Below are 23,780 nucleotides of genomic sequence, written 5' to 3' on the forward strand. Positions count from 1 at the left end.
CCCCTCTCTCTCCCTGCCCTTCCCCAACTCATGCTCGCTTGCTCTCTCTCTCTCTCTCTCTCTCTCTCAAAACAAATAAATAAACTTGAAAAAAAAGTTTATCATGTTCTACCTATTAGATGAGCAAATATCCAAAAGTTTGATAATACCTTCTGCCTACAAGGCCGAGAGGGCACAGGTACATTCCTGACAGAGTGTAAACAGGCGGTTATCTATGAAAATTGTAGATTCATTTATCCTTTGCCTCAGCAATTCTGTTTCTGGGACTTTACTGAACAGAGATAGTTGCATAGAATTAGAATATCACATACACACGGTTATTTATAGAAAGAGTGAACTCCAGTGTCCAGTAAATACAGGGCTGGTCAAATAAACTAAGGTACATTCATACAATGGAAACACATGCCACGGGGAAAAAAAAAAAAAAACTGAAGAAACTGATATGAAGCTCCAAAACAAAAATTCTGATCTCTTCTGAGACAAGGTATCAAACAGTATATTTATAATAGCTTTGTGGGGATGAGGCAGAGATAAGAAATATAAAAGACATTTAAAAAGTCTATCTATTCATATCTGTTAGGTGCATTTAGAAACATCAGAAAAAGACATGTAAAGGGGGTGCCTGGGTGGCTCGGTCAGTTAAATGTCTGACTTCAGCCTAGCTCATGATCTCACGGTTCGTGAGTTCGAGCCCCACGTTGGGCTCTCTGCTGTCAGCACAGAATCTGCTTCAGATCCTCCGTCCCCCTTTCTCACTGCCCCTCCCCTGCTCATTCTCTCAAAAATAAATAAACTTTAAAAAAAAGAAAAAGAAAGATGTAAGGAATTAATAATTATGGTTACAAAGGTGGAAAAGACGTTTCACTGTAGGTAGACTTTTTTTTCTTACCATAAAAATAAATCTATTAAAAAACGAATGTTTCAAAAGGGCCTGAACGAAGAAGGCTCTGCTGTGGTGAGCATGGTTAACATAGAGAGATGGTGACTCACTACGTTGTACACCTGAGACTAATATAACACCGTGCGTCAACAATACTCAAATAGAAAAAAGTTCTTTTAAAGAGATAGCTCTCTCCAAGGTCCCTTCTCTAGTCAAGTTCATTGCTCCCTGTGCTCTTCCTCCACTCACTTGCTTGGCCCCTTTTGTGCACCACCTCCTCCAGGCCTCATTCAGGGTCTGTGTCCTTCAGAGGCCTTCTGGGAGGTCGCAGCGGAGCACCCTGACGCGCTGGGCTTCACTGCGTCTTTTGGAAGTCGTACATCTAACTCCGAACCGTTAGTTTCCGCCCTAGAGGCAATAATATTTTACACGAAGCCTCAGACAAATTAGGTAACTTGTCGAAGATCAGCCAGGGGCAGAGCCGGAGCCTGATTCAGCTCTGAGCCCTCCCTGAATCCATTCTCCTCGCTGCCCCATGTTGCCTCCAGTTATAAGTCCCGGCAACTCCAGTCCCTGAGGAAGAGCCACGGTCCTCTTTTCCTTTATGCCCTTAGAGAGCTCAATGCTCAGTGACAGGCAATCACATGCCATAGGAAGGGAGAGAAAGAGGAAGAGGAGAAGGAAGGAAGGCAGGGGGAGGAGAAGGAGTGGGGGGAGGACACTCACTCTTGCAGAGACGGGTCTGAGTCATCGGCATTTGCTGTCCCCAGATCGGAGTCGTAGGACATGGGCTCCTCGGAACGATCTGGACTCTTGGAGCCATTCACTTGGAGTGGGCAGCTATCAGAGTTTAGGCTGCAAGACAGCTGGGATGAACTGGCGGTGTCCAGGCTGAGGGAGGAGGCCGTGAGCTTCCGGTTCCGTCGGATCTTATGGCCTGAGTGCTGGACTTCGATGTCCTCCGAGCCTGAGGAATGGGAAATTGAATCCAGAGACTCTTTCCGCTGTAGTTGTGTCCCAGAGGTGGTGAGGGGGTCGAGCTCAGAGAGCGGGCAAAGCCCAGAGAGAGCCAGTGGGGTAAGCATCCACTCGTTTAAGATGACAGACTTGTAGGAGAGCTCGAAGGATAAGGACGTCAGTCCCTGCAGGAAGCTGAGGAGGAACTGGCCCTCCTCGGCGTCTCGAAGCAGGGCTGCGGGCTGATAGTACTCGCACAGGCGGGCGGGCTCCTGGAGGAGCAGCTTCAGGTAGCACTCCATCAGGCCGTCATTGAGGGCCAGCCTCAGCCAGGCCCGGCAGCGGCCCACGTCCGTGCTGACAAAGATCAGGTGCTCCAATTCCGAGACGATGTGTCTGCGGGTGGAGAGGACAGGCTTGTTTCAAGAAATGATTTCAGATCACGGAGGATTGTTTTATCCACTGGTGAGCAGGAGCCAGTAATAATGACTGCAAGTATATACAGGCTTGGGAAAAAATCTCAGATAGCAGTGTTCTACAGGGAATTGAGAAATATTTAGCTACAACTCCCCACTTTTTCGAGGTTACTGTCATGCAGGATAATTGCCATTTTTGTTACAACTCCCCAGGCGCCCTTGACATCACCTGCTCATCCGGCATACATCTGATGAGCCCCTAAGTGCCAGGTCTTTGGAGCCGTGAAGATACAGGATACAGACATGGTCCTGCCCTCAGTCCAGGTTACTACCTTTCAAGGGCACACGGAGGTGAACCCTGTTGTCAGTAGAGCTGGGGTGGGGGGAAGGCAATCACTTCCAGGTTGCAGTAAGAACAATGCCTTAGGCAAGGCATTGAGGGATTAGGCATAGGGATTACGGATAGGCAAGGCATTGAGCTGGGCCTTGAGGGATTTCAAGCAGCAAAGATGGAAGGGGAACCTTAGGCACCAAGGACTGACAGCAAAAAGGCACCAAGGGTAGGGAAGCAGCAGCTGTGTAACAGGAGTGGTGAGCACTCCCGTTACAGCACGGGGAGGAGGAGGAGCGGCTGATTGCGTTGCAAAGTCAGGTGATGCAGGGTCTCGAGCATCCAACCGGTGAGGCAAAGTGGGGCAAGGGTCCCCACACCTGGCTCTGCGTCAGAATCACCTGGGAACCTGGTCAGGATACAGATTCTGGGGCCCCAACGAAGTGAATGGGACTCCAGGCTAGCACTGGGGAGCCTGAGAGTTTTTACACCGGAAATGACTCGACCGCAGTCACGCAGACTTCTGGGTGGGCTGCTCGGGATAAGATCAGGTACCAAACTCAGTTCCCGAACCCTTGGTCTGATGTAAATGCCCTTCCTCTGACCATCACAGTGCCCTGAGCACGTCTCGCCCATAGGCGTGCGTGCTCCACAGGGCTCAGGGAATGAGCTCGGGTTAGCTTAAGCTCAATAAATGCGGACCAGCTGCCTGACCTAAGGACAGACAGAATGAGATAAGGGGGACAATTAGAAAGCCACTGCCACCTGGGAGTGAGGTAAGACCCTGAGATAGGGCGGTGGCAGTCAGCAGGAAAAGGAAGATACAGACCGACAAGGCACCTTCAGGCTGAAGGTGGCATTTAATAGCCCTTAGAGGCAACGTGCCAGCAGCTGCTTGCTCCAAAGCCCAGGCAGTTAGGGCCAGGGCCGCAGAGGCAAACGTCCCAGGGTGGATATTCAGATGATCTGGATTCCACTGCTTTAAAAAATGCCACAGCCTCTTAGGATATAATACTTAGCATAGAGATGTTCAAACATTCCAAGGCAGGGTCAGCAAACCTCTTCTGTCAAGGGCCACTTAGTAAAGATTTTAGGCTTTGCAGGCCACACATTCTCTGTTCCAACTACCTAACTTTGCCACGGTGTGGCAAAAAAGCGGCTCCTGCTAAAGGCGACCAGCCAGGGGCCTGAGCAGCCCCAGGCCATTGCCTGTGCGCTGAGGGGCTCTTGAGGCTTGGTCTAACAATAACCCCTATCTCACCCATCTCCATTCTAGAACACAGAGCGTCTCTGCTGCCTTCCCATAGAGCTGTAGAGGGAGAGCCCAGGGTCACCCACACTGAAGCTCCTCCCCAAAGCAAAGCCTCCCCTGCTGATCTCACTTGTGGGTGACAGCTTTCAGGAGGGGCCAGAAGACAGGCTGAGGCAGAGGCTTCTGGTGGGCGCTCTTCTTCCTTTTCCCTCCGGCCTCGGCTCGGATGTGCTTGGCATGCAGTCCGTGGATAAATACAGCCTCCAGGGCACTGCACATGGTGCTGGCATCTCCGTCTTCGCTAGTGACCACTGTGTCCGAGGACACGTACTGCTTCTGCAACGCCTTCACAGATCCCACTAGCTTCTTCTTGATGACCTAGTCAGTGTCAGACATAACACAGGCCTTTAGAAGATCCTGCGGTGACCCCTGGAAGGGAAGTGCTTATCACCAAATACACGCACACCCACACACGCCTCACGTCTACCTGTGGGTGTGTATACAGCAAAACTAGCACAAGCTAATCATAGAAAACAAAGATGGGTGCCTGGGTGGCTCAGTCGGTTGAGCGTCCGACTTCGGCTCAGGTCCTGATCTCACGGTTCATGGGTTCGAGCCCCACGTCGGGCTCTGTGCTGCCAGCTCAGAGCCTGGAGCCTGCTTTGGATTCTGTGTCTCCCTCTCTCTCTGCCCCTCCCCCACTTGCACACGCACACACGCGCTCTCTCTCTTTCTCTCAAAAATAGATAAACGTTGGAAAAAAATTTTTAAAAAAGAAAGAAAGAAAACAGAGACAAAGCATAGAGGAGAAAAGGAAAATTACGTACTTATACCCCCCAGAGATAGTTATTTTTTTGCAAAGATAGTTGTATGTTTTTCTTTTGTTTTGCTTTTTAAACCGAACTTCAGTGATTTGATAGCCATAGAAATCTTGTGTTTAAATACCGGCTCCATCATAGTTACAGGTGTGGGAGCCTGGGTGATCCATCTAGGGCAGGGGTGAAGCTTTCCACCTTGTTTAGGGGTCTACGATTCCATGAAGAGGCTACAAGTGCCACTTTAGAACCATAAAAACACCAAGAAAACAGGAGCATGGTCCACATTACGAAAGATCCTAGGGGCACCTGGGTGGCTCAGTCAGTTAAGCATCTGACTCTTGATTTCAGCTCAGGTCGTGATCTCACGGTTTCTGAGTTTGAGCTCCGTATCTGGCTCTGTGCTGACAGTGTGGAGCCTGCTTGAGATTCTCTCTCTCTCTCTCTCTCTCTCTCTCTCTCTCTCTCTCTCTCTCTCCCCCCTCTCTGCCCCTCCTCTGCCCCTCCTCTGCTCATGCTCACTCTCCCTTTCAAAATAAATAAAATAAACGTTATTTATTTAAAAATATCTTTTTAATGTTTATTTTTGAGAGAGAGAGACAGAGAGAGAGACAGACAAAGTATGAGGGGGGGAGGGGCAGAGAGAGAGGAAGACACAGAATCCGAAGCAGGCTCCAGGCTCTGAGCTGTCAGCACAGAGCCTGATGCAGGGCTCGAACCCACGAGCCGTGAGATCATGACCTGAGCCGAAACAGGACGCTTAACTGACTGAGCCACCCAGGCGCCCCTAAAATAAATAAATAAACTTTAAAAAGAAAGAAAGAAAAAAGGAAAGATCCTTGACCTGGCAGTCAGAGGCAGATGTTAGTCTCAGCTCTGTTGGTCAACAGCTGGGTCACTGCAGACATTTCACTTAACCTCACTGAGCTTAATTTCCTCATCTGTTAAACGGAACGAATACTTCCTGACCTACAGCACAGGAGTTGGGGGGTGGGGGGGGGGGATTACTCTGAGGGCAGGACTTGCTTTTTTTTTTCATTCTTGCATCCTCAACACTTGGCCTGGTTCCTGACACATGTAAGTATTCCGTTAAGGTCTGTTACATAAATCAATTATAAAATACATATATGTAAAATCCTTTGGAAAGATAAAGACAGTTCTGTCATAATATAAGCATGTCAAAATACCTATGTTTTGGAAAAGGATTGGGAGGGAATACAGAAAACCTGGTTTGAACTGTTAGCTGATAGGATTATGGATAAATATTTTACTGTTTTATTTTTATCTTAGCCCAAACAGTTCATGTTAATGTTCTTAGAAAACTTGAATGTTCTTTTTTCTTTAAAAAAAAATTTTTTTTTAATGTTTATGTATTTTTGAGACAGAGAGAGACAGAGCATGAATGGGGGAGGGTCAGAGAGAGAGGGAGACACAGAACCCGAAGCAGGCTCCAGGCTCTGAGCTGTCAGCACAGAGCCCGACGCGGGGCTCGAACTCATGGACCGTGAGATCATGACCTGAGCCGAAGTCGGACGCTCAACCGACTGCGCCACCCAGGCGCCCCTGTTCCTTTTTTCTTTATAACAGCTTTAATGAGACACAATTTACATTGCATAAAATTCACTCATTTAAACTATTCAGTTCAGTGATTTTTGGTATATTCACAGAATAGTGAAACTACAGCCACTACCTAATTTTAGGACATTTTCATTCTCTCAAAAAGGAACACTGTGCCCATGAGCAGTCACTCCTCTCTAGTCCCCTCTCCCTCGACCCCTAGCAACTACTAATCTACTTTCTGTCTTTATGCATTTGCCAATTCTGGACATTTTGTGTAAATGAAGTCATACAGTATGCAGTCTTTTGATGTTAGACATCTTTTCATATGACTTATGGGTCATATACTTCTTTCATTGTTTGCTTATTTGACTTGAGAGAGAGAGAGAGAGAGAGAGAGGCAAAGAGAGAGGGGGACAGAGGATTCAAAGTGGGCTAGGTGGTGACAGCAAACTCCCAAATCGTGAGATCATGACCTGAGCCAAATGGACGCTCAACCGTCTGAGCCACCCAGGCCACCCTAATGCCTTCTTTTCTTTTCTTTTTTTTTAATGTTTATTTATTTTTGAGAGACAGAGAGAGACAGCATGAGAGGGAGAGGGCAGAGAGAGAGAGAGGGAGACCCAGAATATGAAGCAACCGCCAGGCACTGAGCTGGCAGCACAGAGCCCGATGCGGGGCTCCAACCCATGAGCCGTGAGATCATGACCTGAGCCGAAGTCGGATGCTCAACCGACTGAGCCACCCAGCTGCCCCTTCTTTTAATGTTTACTTATTTTTGAGAGAGAGAGAGAGAGAATGTGCATACGTGTATGTGCCTGTGGGGGAGGGGGCAGAGACAGAGCGGACCGAGGATCCAAAGCAGGCTCTGCTCTGACAGCAGAGCGCCCAATGCAGGGCTTGACCTCACAAACTGTAAGACCATGAGCCGCTTACGATCATGACGCTTAACCGTGTGAGCCACCCAGGCGCCCCATATGTATGACTTCCTTTGAGAAATCCTTGGTCTTTAGGCAGCCCGTATTAAAATCCGTCGTTTTTTATCAATTCCCATTCCATCACCAAGAAGATGTTCTAGAAAGGGCAGGATCTCCTCAGAGCCTGCTTCTGCTATAACTCTTTCTCAACCCGAGGCCTCGCTTTCCAGACAGTACTCATTCATTTCAAAGTGAGGAAAACCAACGACATGGCTGTCCCGTGCCCCCTTCCCCACCCTTGAGCCTCTCCGACTGCCTACCGGGATGGCAGCCCGGGGGTCCAGTCCATTCTCCACCACCGAGAGCATTTCCGCTCACACTGCAGCTCCCTCGGAGAATCACATGACACCTGCAGAGACAGACGGCGGCGGCCAGATGAGCAGGTTCCAGCTCCCCACCCGCAGCCAATTCTCCCCCTCCCCCAGCAGGCAGCGGGTCAGCCCATCTTCCTCAAACTGCAATGCAAAGGCCTCTGAATTCAAAAGTAAAAGCCAAGAGTGGATTTTAAGGAAGGAAACAAGGGAAGAGAAGAAATCTGAGGGCTCGGATCTCAGGAGGTGGGGAATCCTATGTGCCATGGGTGGGTCCACCCTAATCAGGGCATGGAAAGGCCTCTGTATGCCACACCACACGCTGGCACAAAAAAGCAGGGAATGAAGGGCTGATTTGGATACAGAACTAAGGGTGCGAGGGGGATGCTGCCGCTGGAGGTGCCAAGAGCCCACATGGACCAGGAAGCAGGGGCTCACAATTCACATTCGGAGCCTCTGACTCCTGTGCCAGCCCCATGTCTGCCAGCTCGGCGGGGACAAGCACAACCGAAGGAAGTTTCCAAAGGGAGGGCCTCTTGCTACATAGCTGCTTCCCCTCCAGGCACGAGGGTCCAGCTGGAGCAGCACAGGGACACGCCTAAGGGAAACAACACGGGTTCGAATCTCGATTTGCCACTAACCACTTAGGCATGCTAGGTGGGGCACCACGGCAGACGTCTCAAATGGAGGTTATGAATGTGGAAAATGCCCAGCACAGGGCCTGACGGTACTAAGGATAAATGGTGTCTATTACCCCGGTTGGATGTGGCCAAGCCTTACAGGCAAAGGCCACTGTCTGAATGAGTCCGCTCAACTACCTGAAGTCAGTACACAGGTAAATCCCTCAGGGCACTGGCTCCCCCCCACCCTCCGGGGGTGGCTTAGGTCGGGGGGGGGGGGCCTCAACCTGAGCCTCGGGGGGGGGGGCTGTTGGCTCGCCTGGACCGCCCCAGCCACTTGGACGGACCAGGATTGGGTAGGCACATTCCCATCTAAACAGATCTCTAGTGACCACACTGCCGAGCATGGAGGGACACCAAAAAACAGGTCATCGCTGTCTCTGTTCTCAAAAACCGATGGCCCAAAGAAGTTATCAAATGGAGGCATGCTGAATGGATTTTGTACTGTTTACACACATTGCTTCATTCATTCCTTGGAACCACCCTAGGCGAGCTCTTTTATTATCCAGATCTAACAGATACGAAATCAAAGCTGACCCAGGTCAAGGAACTTCCCAAGATCCCAGGGCTGATCAGTGGCGGGCTCTACCACCTTCGGCCAGGATGACATCCACCCTTCTGGAAGAGGCAGGTGTGAGCTAGGGCTAAGGGGTGGCTGGGGAGGGGGCAGGGGAGTCTTGGGAGGAGGGCTCTTCGGCCGGGGGCCCAGGTGGCGGGATGCAAGGGAGCATCGGGTTGAGTCTGGCAGGAAAGGTTTACAGGCGAACAGCGAGGCATGGAGAACGGCAGGGTGGCCCTAAATGATGAAAGACGCTCTGATTCACCCCTGGCCTCTGGATCCGGCAGAGGGTGAACAGGACCCAGCGCCGACCTTCCTAAGTAAGGACATGCAAAGGGAGACAGGTGTGTGGAGGACGGGCCCCACGAAACCAGCTCTGGTCAGCGCACAACAGACTGACAGGAGGAACACTAGCCCCTGGCCACAGCCCATCACACTGTCTCTCCCTCCACCACTTTCCCAGCTCCTACCCACCGGGAATCCTCAGGACCCTTTGCTGGAGACCAGCTCCATGCTCTGGCCACCAGGGCACCGGGAGAAGGGGACGTACTACAGAGTCGGTCCTGAAACCGTGCCTGATCCTAGAGGCTGGGTTTCTTCAAGGCTACCCTACGCAGCCCTGCAGGCCAAGTTCAGGCTCTCTGGCTTTGAGACCCTGGCATCCAATCCCCTTTGGTAATTCCGGGGGCCTGCCCTTCTAGACAGAGCCTCAAGCCCTAAAACTGCCCTTCCCTCAGCCGGCCTCAAGGCTTGGGCCTCAGCAATCTGAAGAGGAGGACCATTGAGGCCTCATCAACTAATTAACTGAATATAATATTCACTGGAGGGAGGGAGGCTTATCATTAAGTGGGTGTCCTGGCCAAGTCAGGATCTGCTGAAAAAACAAAGTAAACTGACACTGAGGTCAGAGCAGGGCCAGACAAGAGACAACTGTGACCTAAAACAGTGTCAGGAACGTCACAAAAGGACAACCGTGCAGAGAAACCTAGAAGAATGGCCACTTGACAATTCACAAAACAGAACTGAGACGTGGGGGTCAGGCCAAAGTTCCGGGCACATCTTTCTTTGCAGGAAACCAAAGCTCCCTACATAGGCCTGTCGGTGCTAGAACGCCTCAGGAAGGCAGGCAATGGCTCAGAGGCAGGACCACGACCATCTACGATGTGAGATCTCTGGGCTCTGGGTCTCCTGACTGCTAGGTCAGCACTCCAGCAGGCTCCTTGGGTGGGCCAGACCCCCATCTACCATGCTATGGGACTGGTTTCACTTTCTATCCTCAGAACTGTCTTCACTGACACCAAGAAGCAAACGAAAGAGGGGTGGGTCTTCAGGAGACCCAGAATAAAGAGAGCAAGTAGAGAGTTCAAACATCCCTGATACAGTTGAGCAGAAAAGGTGAGTGCCGTGTGCCTTTAGGAAACTCCTAAGCCACCCTTCGTCTACCTCTGCCCCTCGGTATCGGTTCACTCTGGCACAGGATCTCATTCTCTATCCTCATTTAATTCTTAAAACAATCCTGTGAGAGAAGGATGATTATCCCTCATTCACAGAAGAGAAAACTGAGGCTCAGTAGAAACACGCCTCAGGTGAGGGACAGAATTTTCTCATTCCAAGCTCTGTGCCTTTCGCCAGTTCATACTGTCCCAGGTCCTTGGTTCAAAGAGTTTCAGGCAAACTTATTATTCACAGACTCTTCAGAAGCTCCACCTTATCAAAGAAGGCCTAACACTGACAAGAAACAATCTTGCCCATCAGATCTGTGGCCCCACCTAGCTGACCACAGGTCCTTTCCATGGCAGCCAGGTTTCCGAGCTGTCCCTCCTCAAACGTTCCAACACACAGGAAGGAATCGTTGTGGTTGATTCTCTTCGTGATACTGCCTGGCCTTCTATAAACATCCAATTTCACTTCCTCAGGAGACTAAGGAAGAACGAAAAGAGGAGAAGGACTCAGATGAGACTTACATTAAAAGAAGAAATGGATAACCTGGCTTCACCACTTTCGAAACACTCCGTTCATCAGTAAACAGCAACCTCCTCTTCTGAGAGACTTCCCCGCCATCCGCGACAGCCTCGTCTCTACGGCCTGACTCCGATCCTGCACCTGGCTATGCACGACAACAGGCCGGTGTTTAAGCCCTCCAGCTGCTCTACCAGGTGATGAGTCAGGGTTTTCAGTTGGAAACAAATGACAAAGTTATCTTCTGATTCAGAAAGACAGCGGATACTTCAGACATGTGAGTGCTGAGTAAACAGCACCTCCTTCTACCTGAAGAAAGTCGGATTTCTAGACAAGAGCCCTGTGGGGGGTGGGATGGGTGTGTGGGGGGGGGGGGGTAGGGCAGCAAAGCAACTGAATATCAGCTGGAGGGCAAGCAACTTCTAGCTCGTGATTCCCAGTCCAAAGGCTAGTGGGGGAGGCCAGAAATGTGAAGTCTAGGAACACTGGGTATCTTTCTTTCCTCCCTCCCTCCTTCCATCCAACAACACCCATCTCTCCCATATTCTTGTCCCAGGTCCCTTAAGATTCTGGCAAGGACCAAACTCTGAGTGAATGAAAGCAGGACCTTTGCCTGACTCATTCACCATTGTATTTCTAATGCTTCAAACAGTGCACGGCACAGGGTGGTGCTCAAGAAATACTTGCTGAATGAACAGATGAGTAAAATAAAAAGGCTCAGACCGTTGCAGACCGTAAGAGGTTGAGGTATACAACTTTTCAGTGGTGGGGTCACTGTGGAACTCCTTCCATTACACCAAGCTGCCAACAGGCTGAAACCCTTCAGAGATCACACCTTCACGGAAGGGGACATTGAAGGTCAAAGGCCATCCGATTCTCGAAGGCGTGAGACTACAAATGCAAGCAAAGACAATGGGTCTTCTTTGGGGTCCTTTACAATGGCTGTCAAATGGCCAATCCTTCGGAGTTTGGTCACCAGAACTTAGAGGGGAGGTGCACCCCCAAATCCCAGGAGATTATAAATGTTAACAATGGAGCCTGGGTGCCTCAAGAATGTCTAGCTACTCTGAGATAACTTGACTCTCTGTGTTCATGGGTAATCAAAATGGTCAAAACTCAATGCTCCAGCACCTGCCAAAAGAGGAAGCAATTCAACAGCCTCCACGGAGGCCTCGGCGTCCCCAGGATCCACTCATCTCTACTCTTCACAACATGTAACGTCACCTCTGGCACATTCGGTAGCGGGACTAATCTACAACCAGTTCTGGCCAGGAGGGGCACTGGGTGAGGGTCCTTTCTAAGCGGCAGGGCAATACACATGGACATGATTCTGTGACCACAGCCAACCCCACACAGTGGAACCCCTGGAGTTTCTCCAGATCATCACCCAAAAGGAAGTGATAAGCTCCCACTGCCCCAGCTGAATGAGTAGCTGTCCCTCACCTTCCAGGTATTTGGATGATACCTACCATTCCAGCAGCCAACGCGAGTGATGTAATATGGATGCCAGGAACACAATCCTTAAGGACAGCTACAGGGGACCTGACATCCAGGAAAAGCACTTGACCCACGGGAGAAGGATCTCTACTCCTCCACACTTACTTACCATCTGAGGCCCTGCATCAATTGAGGTGTTCGGCAAGTGCCTGGCTCTGAGAAAGCAGGTGGGGTCGGCAGGGGACTGCACTAGGTTCTCAGATCAAATGGGGACCACATCAAGGGAAGAATGGGCGCAGAGTTGGGATGAAGAGTTGAAACGGGGATAGGAAGACGTCAGTCTAACAAGATTGGGTAGGGGTGGTGGGAACTAGGGCAGCAAGAGTTGGGGGGTGGTTTAGCAAAGACTCAGGAATGAAGTGTCCTCAGGCTGGCTGGGGATGGAAAGAAAGTACGGGGTGGGCTTGGAAGTTAGGGGTTGAGTGGGCGAGGACAAGAAGATACATACAAGACTTGAGATAGGGCTGAGATCAGAGTTATCAAGAAGAGGGGGGTAAGCGCAATAGGGCATCTACTGTGGTGGTAGGTATTAAATGAGTGGGGGGAGGTGGGTGTTTTGGCTGAGCAGACCTTGGGGGGCTGAGCAGGGGGGCTGGGATAAGAAAGCTGAGCCTGAAAAGGGGTAAGCCAGAAAGACGGGGAGGGGGGAGGGGGGGTTCGAGGAGGTCTGCGTGGAGCACTGGGATCGCCAAAGGGGTTGAGGGGTGAGAATGAGATGCGTCAGAGGGAGGCGGAGGGAAGTGGCTGTCCTAGGGGTTGGAAGTGGGCTGCCGTGGGGTCGAGTGTGGCTGCACTTACGCAAGACCAGTGGTGAAGGGGTGAGGGTAAGGGCTGGGCTCGGGTCACGGGTGAAGAAGAGGAAGGGGACGGGTCAGCACTGGCTGTTTGGGCTGAAGGCTCGGGTCCGAGTGGGGTAGGGTGCGGGGCTCAGGCGGGGAAGGGAAAAGGCTCTGAAGCAGGACAGTTTCAAAGCAACCAAGGGTTTGCGATCACGGACAGGGCTGGTGACCCATCGCCCGTTCTCGTCTCGGCCCCGCCGTCCCTTCTCACCCTCCTCGCCCTCTGACCCCTAACTCACCAGAGGGAGCGGGGACGGGGCGCGGGGCACTCCTGGCCACGGCAGCCCCTAAGCCTCCGACCAGGCGCTGCGGCCTCCCGGCCAGCGACAACAGGAAACGGCGCTCGCGGCGCCTGACGCCATCACGTTGGTTCGGCGTCCGGCCCCGCCCCCGGACCGCGGAGCCAATCGCAGGGCCGGCGGAGCCTCGGGGCGGGGCCACCGCTCGGGAAAGCCCAAGTCACCAGCCCCGGAGCAGGTGAGTGATCTGGGAGGCTGGGGACTCTGCGACCCGAGATGCGCACGAAGAGGCGAGGCCACCGGGGTAGCCCACCAGTGTCGGGCGGAACGTGTCCTACTGCCCGCCCCCAGAAGTGTCTGCGTCTCACTAGATCCCGGCCGCCTTCTGGGTTCATGACCTTGCCTGGGCACAGCACTATCTACCATTGAGGCTGTCTGTTGGCCTCCTGCCCGGAAGGTTCCCACTTGTAAAATCGGACCAATAACGTCTACCCTAGTTTTGCCTCCCTGAGGGCATCAGTGCAGTAGGTGCTTCCCGCCTGGTGGTTCTCAGGAAAAGCATACAGGTTTTGATCACCGCTGTCACCAAGGGAGCACCTTTAGGTACCCGTCAGCCCCCAGGCATGAAGCTTAAGGTTCTGGTTATTCTCATCTAGCCAGCAAGTTGTTTGTTTCCTTTACTTGGTAGAGTTGATATTTCTCTTTCACATGGACTCGGAACAGAAGGTCAAGAGTGTGTGTTGGTGGGGGTGGGGAGAGATGTCTTGTGCTTTGGACACTTCATACCTGCAGGCTTAGGTCAAATGGGATCTTAGGGCCTGAGTGTGGGGTGAGTAGTGGGGTGGAGAGGTACTGCTATCTGCAGGTTCAGGGGGACTTTGGGGGTGTCTACAGGGCTGGTCTGGGAACGGGACAGTTCTTGGAAGAAAGCTCCACTGATCTGGGCCAGGCTCTCCATCAGCCTTTCTGGGAAGGGGAGAAGAAGGGGTCCCAGTGCCTGTTTCCATTTATAAAACCAGCTGTTGAAGATGTGGCACCTGAGTGTGTGCGGGTTGCCCCTTCAATAATTCTCTCTCTAGGAGCGAGAACCACCTCTCCTCGATTTTAGACTAGATGAATCTGAGTACATTTAGTATGGTTAACAGTTGAACAGAAAGTTAGAAATAAGGACACGGAGGGATGCCGGGGTGGCTCGGTCGGTTAAGTGTCTGACTTCGGCTCAGGTCACAATCTCACAGTTGTGAGTTCCAGCCCTGCATTGGGCTCTGCGCTGACCGTGCAGAGCCTGCTTGGGATTCTCTCTCTCTCTCTCTCTCTCTCTCTGTCTCTCTGCCCCTCCCTCGCATGTGCTCTCCCTCTCAAAAGTAAATAAACATTAAAAATAAATAAATAAGGACACAGAAGCAAAGCATTATCTTAGCATTAAACAACTTGGAAAGTAAGGAATTTACTAGGAAATCCAGCTTCCTGGGCAAAAGGATAGTGTTTCTGGTTATAATTATAGCACATCAAGAGCATCAGTGTCTTGATACAAGCATGCCCTCCCCCAGATGGAGCCAGCAACATTCCTCAGTTCTTCCAATGAATTTGTACGCAGCCGCTGTCTGCAAAAGCTGTGGGAACCCCGCATGGTAATCTCTTGTCTATCTTTTCAGGAGCCCCCGTCTCCTGGTCTTCTCTTACTTCTCAGGCCTCTCGGCCCCTCTGCAAAGTCGACGGGCTTGTCTTCCTCTCTCCATCTTACTCTGGCGCACGTTTCCACCATTCATGGGCCACGAGTCCACCAGGTAGTCTGAGGCCGGAAAAAAAAAAAAAATCTCCCATTACCCTGTTATTTGAGCAATAATAAAGGTACATGCAAAGTGCCATGGTGCCAGAGAAGAGGCCTGGAAGGTTATCCTGGCGGAAGCACCTTTTATCTGAGCCTTCCGGGTGGACACAGGAAAGGGCGATGCCGATGCCGGCGAAGAGACTGGTAGAGAAACGGCTGGTGGGTAGGAATGCAGACTGAGCTCAGGGGAGGGTGCACGGAGAGGTGGAGAGGAAGCTAGGAAGTAAGGCCAGAGTAAGAGGAGGGGGATCAGAATGGAAGGGGGAGATAAAGACAGATTGGGCAATGGGGAAAGGGAGGAGGCACAGACAGAGCTGGAGGCCAGCGCAGGAAGGGCTCAGACGCTCACAAAGGCACTGGTCTGTCAGAGTCAAGCACTAGGCATAGTCATTCAAAGCCAGGCAGGAGAACTGCAGGCATCTGAACTTCTCGGGGGTCTAAGGTGTCGATTCCTGAACCCCGCCCCTGCCCTGGAGAGTCACTCTGGGATGAGGCCCAAGCATTTAGCCTTGGCCCAGACCTTTTCTGTCTCTTGCCCTCCCACCCGTGGATCTGAAGGGTGAGAAAATGTGAGGATCTCTCTTTAACCTAGGAGCTGAAGGGCAAGGGATTTAACAGGTGTGGAAAACAGAGGCTCCTAGTTGCCAGATAGGAATTTTGATTTATCCTTAGCAACCACCCTGAAGGTAAGCACCATTGTTATGCCCATGGCATAGATGATAAAACAGGCTTAAGAGAGGTTAAGGAACTTGGGGGCCCAAGGCCATACAACTCATAATTACTACGGGTGGGATCCTCACCCAGCTCTGATTCTAGCTGGAGAACTAGCATAATTCAGTGGCCGAGCAAGTGGGCTTTGGAGCCAGGAATGCTTAGGTTTGAATACCGGCTCTACCCCATACCGTTTTCTAGGCCTTCCCTAAGACAGCGCGGGGCCCAGCACAACCCAGCAAGTGTGGGCCTGAGACCACTGCCACAGTCAGTGGTTTTCATAGGCCCCTCGAGATGGCACCAGAGATAGAAACTTCTAAGTTTGATTGGTGGTTAGAAAAGAGAAGTAAATCACAACACTCTGAGGCCCCTTCGCCTCAGGCAGAGGGGCCAGAGTGTGTGACTTCCGGGAAGTTCCCCAAACTATCTGAGCCTCAGTTCCTCATCTGTAAATTGGGGAAAATATCAGTTGCCGTGAGGATTAAAGAAGATAATATCCTCAGGACGGTTTCTGGTCTGAAGTAAGCACTTGAGGATAACTAGCTATATTATTATTATTATTATTATTATTATTATTATTATTACAGTTTTGGCTAATTTGTACCTACCCAGTCCAGTCAGATCTCCGTTTTCTAACTGGTCTTTGAGCACTGGAGTGAGAGCCTCTCTTGTTGGAACCCCAGATGTATCCTTACTTGGTCTCTGACCGAAATCATCTAAGTAGGACTAATGCCACCATTTCTTTTGAAACCGGAATAGGTAATGTTCTCATGGCTTCTGTTGCAGGAAGCTGGTTCCTCCCACTCTCCTTGAAGAAACGGATTTAAAGGGTTCATAAAAATGATTTGTCAATTCTATCTCAATGAAGTTGGACACAAATACAGCTTTGAGGTGCAGTTGACAAAAGAATGGACTCTGTAAGCCTCCCAAATGTTATCACACGTAGTTTACAGTTCAAATAGTACGAAATGAAATGGTGAGGAAACAGAATGACCCGCAGCAGCCTCTTGCCTCGACCATCCCCACCCTCCTGGGCCAGCTCACCAGTCCTCGGTCCTCCTTACCTCTCGCTGGGTCTTCGGGTGCTTATCTCCACCTGTCTTGTGTTTCTAGCTCTTAATTCTTCCATTTAAAAGATTTAAAAAAAAATTTTTTTTTTGAAAGAGAGAGAAGGAGAGAGAGAATCCCAAGCAGGCTCTGCACCGTCAACACAAAGCCCGATGCGGGGCTCGAACCCACGAACCGTGAAATCGTGACCTGAGCTGACGTCAGACGCTCAACCGACTGAGCCACCCAGGTGCTCTGATTCATGCATTTTAGACACTGTCTGTGGACGTCCTGGCAACACAGGCAAGGAGTTAGGTCTTTAACACCCCCCACCCATTCCATTCTTGGGGTTTACTTTTGTCACTCTTGCCCCACGAGTGACAGTGGTTGCAGAATTGTGACTAGGCAAGTATTGTTCACCGCAGAGCTTACTCATGTAGTCCGATGGCACTCGTTTCTGTCCCCCGACCCCCCGGGGTTTAATTTCTTCTCCTTCTCTTTCTGTGCTGCCCGCCACGATCACTCCTCCACTCCGCTCCAGTGCTCTGGCATGACAGTTAGTGCCATTCCCCTCGGCTACCTCCTTGACCTGTCCTACGCTGCTGTCCTGGAACCTTCCTTCGCTGCTTCCTGGGCTGGGCTTTTCCTGGCTCCCTTCTCTTCTTGCTTTCTTCACTCTCTCTCTTAATCTGCAGTTAAGAATCCCTTTCTAATATTAAAAAATAGAATGGTCTTTGGACCTGCTCGTGATCGTAGGTATCCTTTCGATATCTATTAATTGGGACAAAAAATACAGAAAGACCAAAAGTTACTATGAAGGCACTCCTGCTCTTAAGTGAATTTGTGTTTTACTCACAATAGCATCTATGAACGTGTGAAAGCCTGTTCAAAGTTCAGGCTTAGGGTTAGTTCAATCTAGCCTCAATGTCTGGTCTTCCATTTGTCACCTCACCCCCTCAACTTGCCGTGAGACAACCCCTCTCTTGACTTTCTATTCAGTTCCTGTGCCCTAGCAGAGACTTAAGTACTGGTTTCAGGCCCACCTTGCAGGTGCACGTGGCCATGGCTGGCCAATCAGGGTCTCCTCCTACCAGATACAGGGTCCAAGCAGACCAATCAGAGGCTTTTTGAAGACTGGCTTTCCTTTATGAGGCTTGCTCAACCTCAGTGGAGAGTTGGAGTTACTAACGACTATCTTTGCAGTCTTGGGGCATGCATCCTGAAGCCTGAAGCCATCATGGAGGAAAGCACAACTGAGGGACAGCTGCGGAGAGAATGACGTTTGAGCGCTAGATGCGGCCAGCTTTAAGATCTTAGGCTTCCCGGTTATGTGAGCCGATACACTGTATGACATTTTTGGTTTAAGCATATTTTAGTTGGATTTCTTTCACTTGGAGCATAAAGAGCGGCGACTGATACATTGTCTTTGCGAACTTGGGCAGGTTATACAAGCGGTGTGTACAGACTTGGACCGTGACAACGCAGCTCCCATTAGGTCCCCTGTGGCTGCCCTGTTATCAGCCTGAGCCTGAGACAGCTTGACGTGGAATAGTCCGTTTTAGGGTCTGGAGGAAACGACTTACCATGAGTCACTGCCCTAAAATATACTTTCTACCCACATGCCCGGTGCCTGGAATTCTGTGGTGATGGTGGCATTCCTTAGCGTCAACCATGGCTCTCTTCAAGCGGTTCTCCTTTGGAGTGTGGAGTCTGCGATATTAAACTTGTAGAAGTCCTTTCTTCTGGAGGTCCCTCTGGGAGGCAGTGGATCCAGGATGCGGTGTAGACAGACCTAGGTACACATCTCAGTTCCCAATGGCACGGTCCCTTTGCAGCTTTGGGGGCAAACACATAGCACTGTGTGCTGACCTTTAGGAGGTCAGTCTGTATTACATAAGGAATCCTATGCAGAGAGTGAAGAAATGGTCTCAGATTCACCCAGTAATATCCCCGAGTCAGCCCTGAGGGCAGGGTCTGGCACTAGGCGTTGGGAAGAGGAAGGAGATGTGATTCTTGTCTTGTCAGGGCTCCTGACCTAACAGAGAACTGCGGTTGAGTCTTCACATGGACGGACGCTATCTTTCACTCCGCGCCATTCGTAGGTGACGCCTAGAAGAGCAGGGCCACCGTGTCGTAGCCTCTAACCCACGACTCTGTCACATTCTGGGAGAGAGAATTATGGGCCCTCCCCGCATCCCCGCTCCTGCTGTGTCTCCTCGTGGCCACAGTGTACTTTCCCATCCCTGGCTTGGGGCTTGGGGCTGGTTCCGTGCTTAGGCTCAAAGAGAGCAAGAGTGCTTGCTCTCTTCCGCTTCTCTTGGGTAGCCGCTGCCTCTTCAGCCTGGGTCCCGGCAGCAACGCAGGGAGACAGGACCAGCAGCGAGAAGCCGAGCCGATCCAGCCAGCAGGGCATTAAAGTACAGCGGTAACGGCCAACCTGTGAGAATCGGTTTCCCAGCCTCCTGAGTTTTGAGGATGGTTTATTAGTTAGCACTGTTGTGGCAAAAGATAACAGATACATGGACTCCCTCCGTTATCAGGTTACGTACAGGTTCAGCTGCTGCAGTAGAGACCCGACACAACAGTGGGTTAAGTGAATTTTTTTTAATTCTTTTTTTTTTAATCCTTTTTTTCGGGGGGGGGGGGAGTGCAGGCGGGGGAGGGGCAGAGAGAGTGGGGCAGAGGATCCAAAGCGGGCTCTGCGCTGACAGGCTGACAGCACAGAACCCGACGTGGGACTCAAACTCACGAACCGCGAGATCATGACCTGAGCTGAAGTTGGATGCTTAACCGACTGAGCCACCCAGGCGCCCTTTAATTCTTTTTGGTTTTAAGTGTTTATTTCTTTTTGAGATAGAGACAGAGATTGAGTGGGGGAAGGGCAGAGAGAGAGGGAGACACAGAGTCCGAAGCGGGCTCCAGGCTCTGAGCTGTCAGCACAGAGCCCGATGTGGGGCTTGAACCCACAAACGGTGAGATCCTGACCTGAGCTGAAGTCGGACACCTAACCGACTGAGCCATCCAGGCGCCCCAACAGTGGGTTAAATTAAAAAACAGCTTGGGGCGCCTGGGTGGCGCAGTCGGTTAAGCGTCCGACTTCAGCCAGGTCACGATCTCGCGGTCCGTGAGTTCGAGCCCCGCGTCGGGCTCTGGGCTGATGGCTCAGAGCCTGGAGCCTGGAGCCTGTTTCCGATTCTGTGTCTCCCTCTCTCTCTGCCCCTCCCCCGTTCATGCTCTGTCTCTCTCTGTCCCAAAAATAAATAAACGTTGAAAAAAAAAAAAAACAGCTTCTTGGGGGCACCCGGGTGGCTCAGTCGGTCAGGTGTCTGACTTCGGCTCAGGTCATGATCTTGCCGTTCATGGGTTCGAGCCCTGGGTCGGGCTGTGTGCGGACGGCTCGGAGCCTGGAGCCTGCTTCACATTCTGTGTCTCCCTCTCTCTCTGCCCCTCCCCCGCTCATGCTCTGTCTCTGTCTCTCAAAAATGAGTCAACATTGAAAAGAAATTTTTTTAAGAAGCAGCTTCTTGATCTCTCATATGATAATCCGGTTAAGTACTGGATCTGGGGCTGGTTCGGTGGCTCTTATGTCAGGGAGCCAGGCTCCTTCTGTTTTCCTGCTCTACCACCCTGGGGTGTAGCCCTCATCCAGATGAGGCCTTTGTACTGTTGAAATCTTCATTTCCTCCACAGGGTGGCGCCAGACCGCTCTCTGCCACTGCCCTGGAACACAGGCAGCCTAAGCACCATTCCTGCCTCTGCTTCGGGCCTCGGGACTTTTCTTCTTCTTGAATGAGTGTGCTCCCGCCCCCCAGCTGGTGCTCCACGCCATCCCCCAGGTCTCAACAACATACCCCCACCAGGACCACAGGAGCCAGAGCTGGTCGTGCCTGGTGCTCCTCAGGACTGAGAGGCCCTGACCTCCGTGGGGGCAGGAGCCCGCCAGCATGACCAGTCGGGACTCCCAGGTTAAGAATCCAGTGGAGCCTCCTGGTCATCCTCAATCTGCTCTGCCCTTCGTCTCCCGCTCGCAGATCCCTGCTGACCTCCAGCCCTGAAGAAGCCGGAGAACCTCTGCTTCCCCCACCTCCCCGTCCGCCTTGTCCTACTTCAGTAGTTTGGTGAGCATAAAAAGGCCTGTCAAAGTGGTCCCTCTGTTTGGGGGATGGGCTCAGGAGGGGTGGGCATGTGGGTTCGGAGGGTGACAGATTCTTTCTCCAAATGCTCGCCAGGCTCCTCCGAGCCCTCTTCTTGATTCAACCTTGCTTGGCCTGTGAAGACTTGAACAACCACGGGCATGGTTGCTGGCAGCTCGTGGCCGCATCCCTAGTAGGACTCTAGCCTCCCTTAAAGTGCCTGCCTGCAAAACTCCCGGCTGTCTAAAGGATTGGCTGCTTAGTCCAGCCGACGCCTGAAGATCGGGCCCCTGTCTCCCAGCTTCTGTGAGAGGGCAGGAGCTTAACTCTGAGAAGTGTCAGCAAAGCCAGATGGGTCTCCTATGGGCCAGCGTCCCTTCCTGCTTTTTGTCATCTTTCACTTCTGATTATAGAGCCCCCACTCATTCCCTTCCCTAGTCCCTCATTCTCCCTGTGAAATACCCCATCACCTCTGTAATACTCCCAGTTGGGTGCCTGCTCACGATGAACCCTTTCCCCTACGGCACTGCAATACTATGTTACTGACTGAACTCTGTCTGGATTACTTTAAGTAGTGTCTGCTTTTGTTTATCTTCATCAGGGGAGGTGTGCGGGATCAGCCTTTTAATTTTTTTTTTTTAATATTTTGTTTTGAGAGAGAGGCAGGGTGCAAGCAGGGGGGTGGGGGAGGGCCAGAGAGCGAGGAAGACACAGACTCCAAAGCGGGCTCCAGGCTCCGAGCTGTCAGCACAGAGCCCGACGTGGGGCTCAAACCCAAGAACCGTGAGATCATGACCTGAGCCGAAGTCGGTCGCTCAACTGACTGAACCAGCCAGGTGCCCCAACAGCCTTTGAAATTAAATTATTTTCAGGATCAGCTTTTTAAGTAAGCATCCCAGGGATGTTTGCGTATAGAGGTCCAAAGGCTATATTTTGAGAAATCATGTTTCCCTGTGGAGATCTTTTCTCTGGCAGCCCTTTTGAATGGGGGCTATGTTTTCTCAGATACCGCATTGCCAATAGTCCATCCAGCTTTAATTCCAGTGAGAACGTTCCAGAGATGAAACTAAGAATCAACTCCAGGCGCTTCTCCAGTCACCTCTGGGGATGAGTGTATGTCGTCAGCATCCAGCACCTCACCTGCTGCCCAGCTAGAATGACACCTTTCAGGGTTTCTGACTTAGAAACACGACCACCAGGTTACTCCATGTGGACACCACCCCCCTTTTACAAAGCCTTTGAACACCCACCCATCAGGAGGGGTTTGCTGGATAATGTTGGTTGGCTCTTGACACCCATTTCTAGCCCCTTCTTTGCAGGTCCTGGAAACCCACGAACCATAGTTCACAGATTCCCTCGGCAGCAGAATTCTGCCAATAAAGCGTACCTGTGTGAGATTTAGAAGGCGGGAAGGAGGCGGAAGCCATGCTTTTCTCCTCTGCAGCAGCAGACATGCAGGCTGAATGTTGGAGTCCATACTCCCCACCAGTCAGGCTTGGGGCCATGGGGCTGTAGTGACCCCAGCAGGGGCTTCCCGAAGTTTCCTGACTGAGTGGCAGCAGCAACTTTGAATCTATGGAAAGCAACTGTGGTAAAGTAACCTGAGAGCTAGTGGTGCGATTCCCCCCTGGCCCTGACCTTCACCACCGCGAGCCCCACCAGTGGTGAGCACCAATTGCTTGTATAACCTTTGCGTGTGTGTGTGTTTGAAATATCTAGAATGGTTTGTTTTCCTGGCTATGGTAGTTTTAAAATATGTTCACAAAACTGAGGGTTGACGGGGGGTGGGAGGGAGGGGAGGGTGGGTGATGGGTATCGAGGAGGGCACCTTTTGGGATGAGCACTGGGTGTTGTATGGAAACCAATTTGACAATAAATTTCATATATTGAAAAAATATAAAGATCTACTGAATGAGTGCTGGAAAAAAATAAAAAATAAAATATGTTCACAAATTCTGACTCTTCTCTTTAATTTTTTTTTAACGTTTATTTATTTTTGAGACAGAGACAGAGCATGAACGGGGGAGGGGCAGAGAGAGAGGGAGACACAGAATCCGAAGCAGGCTCCGGGCTCTGAGCCATCAGCCCAGAGCCTGACGCAGGGCTCGAACTCATGGACCGCGAGATCGTGACCTGAGTTGAAGCCAGACGCTTAACCAACTGAGCCACCCAGGCACCCCGACTCTTCTCTCTTTAAAAGTTGGGGTCTAAATTCCCACCCCTTGAATGGGAACTGGATTTAGTGACTAAGTCACTGCTAAATGCTGCTCTGTGCCATCTGAGGTGAGGTCATAGGAAGGCTACCTTCTGTCATTTCTGTCTCTCTTTCTCAGCTCACTCACTCTGGAGGTACCCAGCCATCATGCTGTGAGGACATTCAGTCAAACAGCATGTGGGCAGGCTCATATGGCAAGGATCTGAGGCCTCCCTCCAACCCCCTTGACAGCCATGTTAAGTGAGTGAACCACCTTGGAAGTGGACCCTTCCGACTCAGTCAAGCCTTCAGGTGACTGCAGCCCTGTGGTATCTTGAGAATCTCACCAAAGACCCAGGGGCAGAAGTGCCCAAGCTATTCCCAAAAATTTGACTCAAAACTTTTGAGGAATGGGGAGCCTGGGTGGCTCAGTTGGTTGAGCGTCTGTCTGACTTTGGCTCAGGTCATGGTCTCACCATTCATGGCTTCGGGCCCCGCATTGGGCTCTGTGCTGACAGCTCAGAGCCTGGAGCCTGCTTCAGATCCTATGTCTCCCTCTCTGCCCCTCCCCTGCTTGTACTCTCTCTCTTGTTCT

General features: G+C 51.3%; 1 protein-coding gene and 2 long non-coding RNA genes across 38 annotated transcripts in view; 1 reads left to right on the forward strand and 2 right to left on the reverse strand.

Moving 5' to 3' along the window:
* The window catches only part of LOC147571557 (pleckstrin homology domain-containing family M member 1-like), a 198,821-nt gene extending 185,421 nt beyond the window's left edge, over window positions 1-13,400 (reverse strand). For 25 of the 29 annotated variants that reach the window (XM_086696256.1, XM_086696249.1, XM_086696250.1 and 22 more), the window contains exons 1-4: window positions 13,270-13,400; window positions 7,446-7,534; window positions 3,967-4,214; window positions 1,607-2,233 (exon numbers count right to left, since the gene is read on the reverse strand). In XM_086696256.1, coding sequence (XP_086552382.1) covers window positions 1,607-2,233; window positions 3,967-4,214; window positions 7,446-7,493 — 923 coding nt within the window. In that variant the 5' untranslated portion in view covers window positions 7,494-7,534; window positions 13,270-13,400. Of the gene's footprint in view, window positions 1-1,606; window positions 2,234-3,966; window positions 4,215-7,445; window positions 7,535-7,934; window positions 7,960-10,504; window positions 10,530-10,699; window positions 10,843-11,417; window positions 11,586-13,269 lie in introns of those variants that run through there. The other 4 variants (XM_086696239.1, XM_086696240.1, XM_086696242.1 and 1 more) reach the window with 4 other exon arrangements.
* A 91-nt stretch (window positions 13,401-13,491) lies between these two features.
* LOC147571560 (uncharacterized) lies at window positions 13,492-22,776 on the forward strand. Of its 7 annotated transcripts, none has more exons than XR_015247292.1 (5): window positions 13,492-13,507; window positions 16,976-17,108; window positions 18,062-18,654; window positions 20,549-20,976; window positions 21,088-21,562. It is a non-coding gene; the product is annotated as an uncharacterized LOC147571560 (long non-coding RNA). The 7 variants fall into 7 exon arrangements; XR_015247291.1 differs by lacking the exon at window positions 13,492-13,507 and adding an exon at window positions 14,924-15,056; XR_015247290.1 differs by lacking the exon at window positions 13,492-13,507 and adding an exon at window positions 16,656-16,787.
* Window positions 14,681-18,067, reverse strand: LOC147571561 (uncharacterized). 2 transcript variants are annotated; one of them, XR_015247299.1, is made up of 3 exons: window positions 17,902-18,067; window positions 16,420-16,619; window positions 14,681-15,061 (listed from the first exon to the last, which is right to left on the reverse strand). It is a non-coding gene; the product is annotated as an uncharacterized LOC147571561 (long non-coding RNA). The 2 variants fall into 2 exon arrangements; XR_015247298.1 differs by lacking the exon at window positions 17,902-18,067 and adding an exon at window positions 16,876-16,990.
* Window positions 22,777-23,780: the final 1,004 nt, after the last annotated feature.

Source organism: Puma concolor, unplaced genomic scaffold, assembly GCF_028749965.1.
Source record: "Puma concolor isolate L17-30 unplaced genomic scaffold, mPumCon1.1.hap2 unalloc_scaffold_22, whole genome shotgun sequence".
Taxonomy (NCBI): domain Eukaryota; kingdom Metazoa; phylum Chordata; class Mammalia; order Carnivora; family Felidae; genus Puma; species Puma concolor.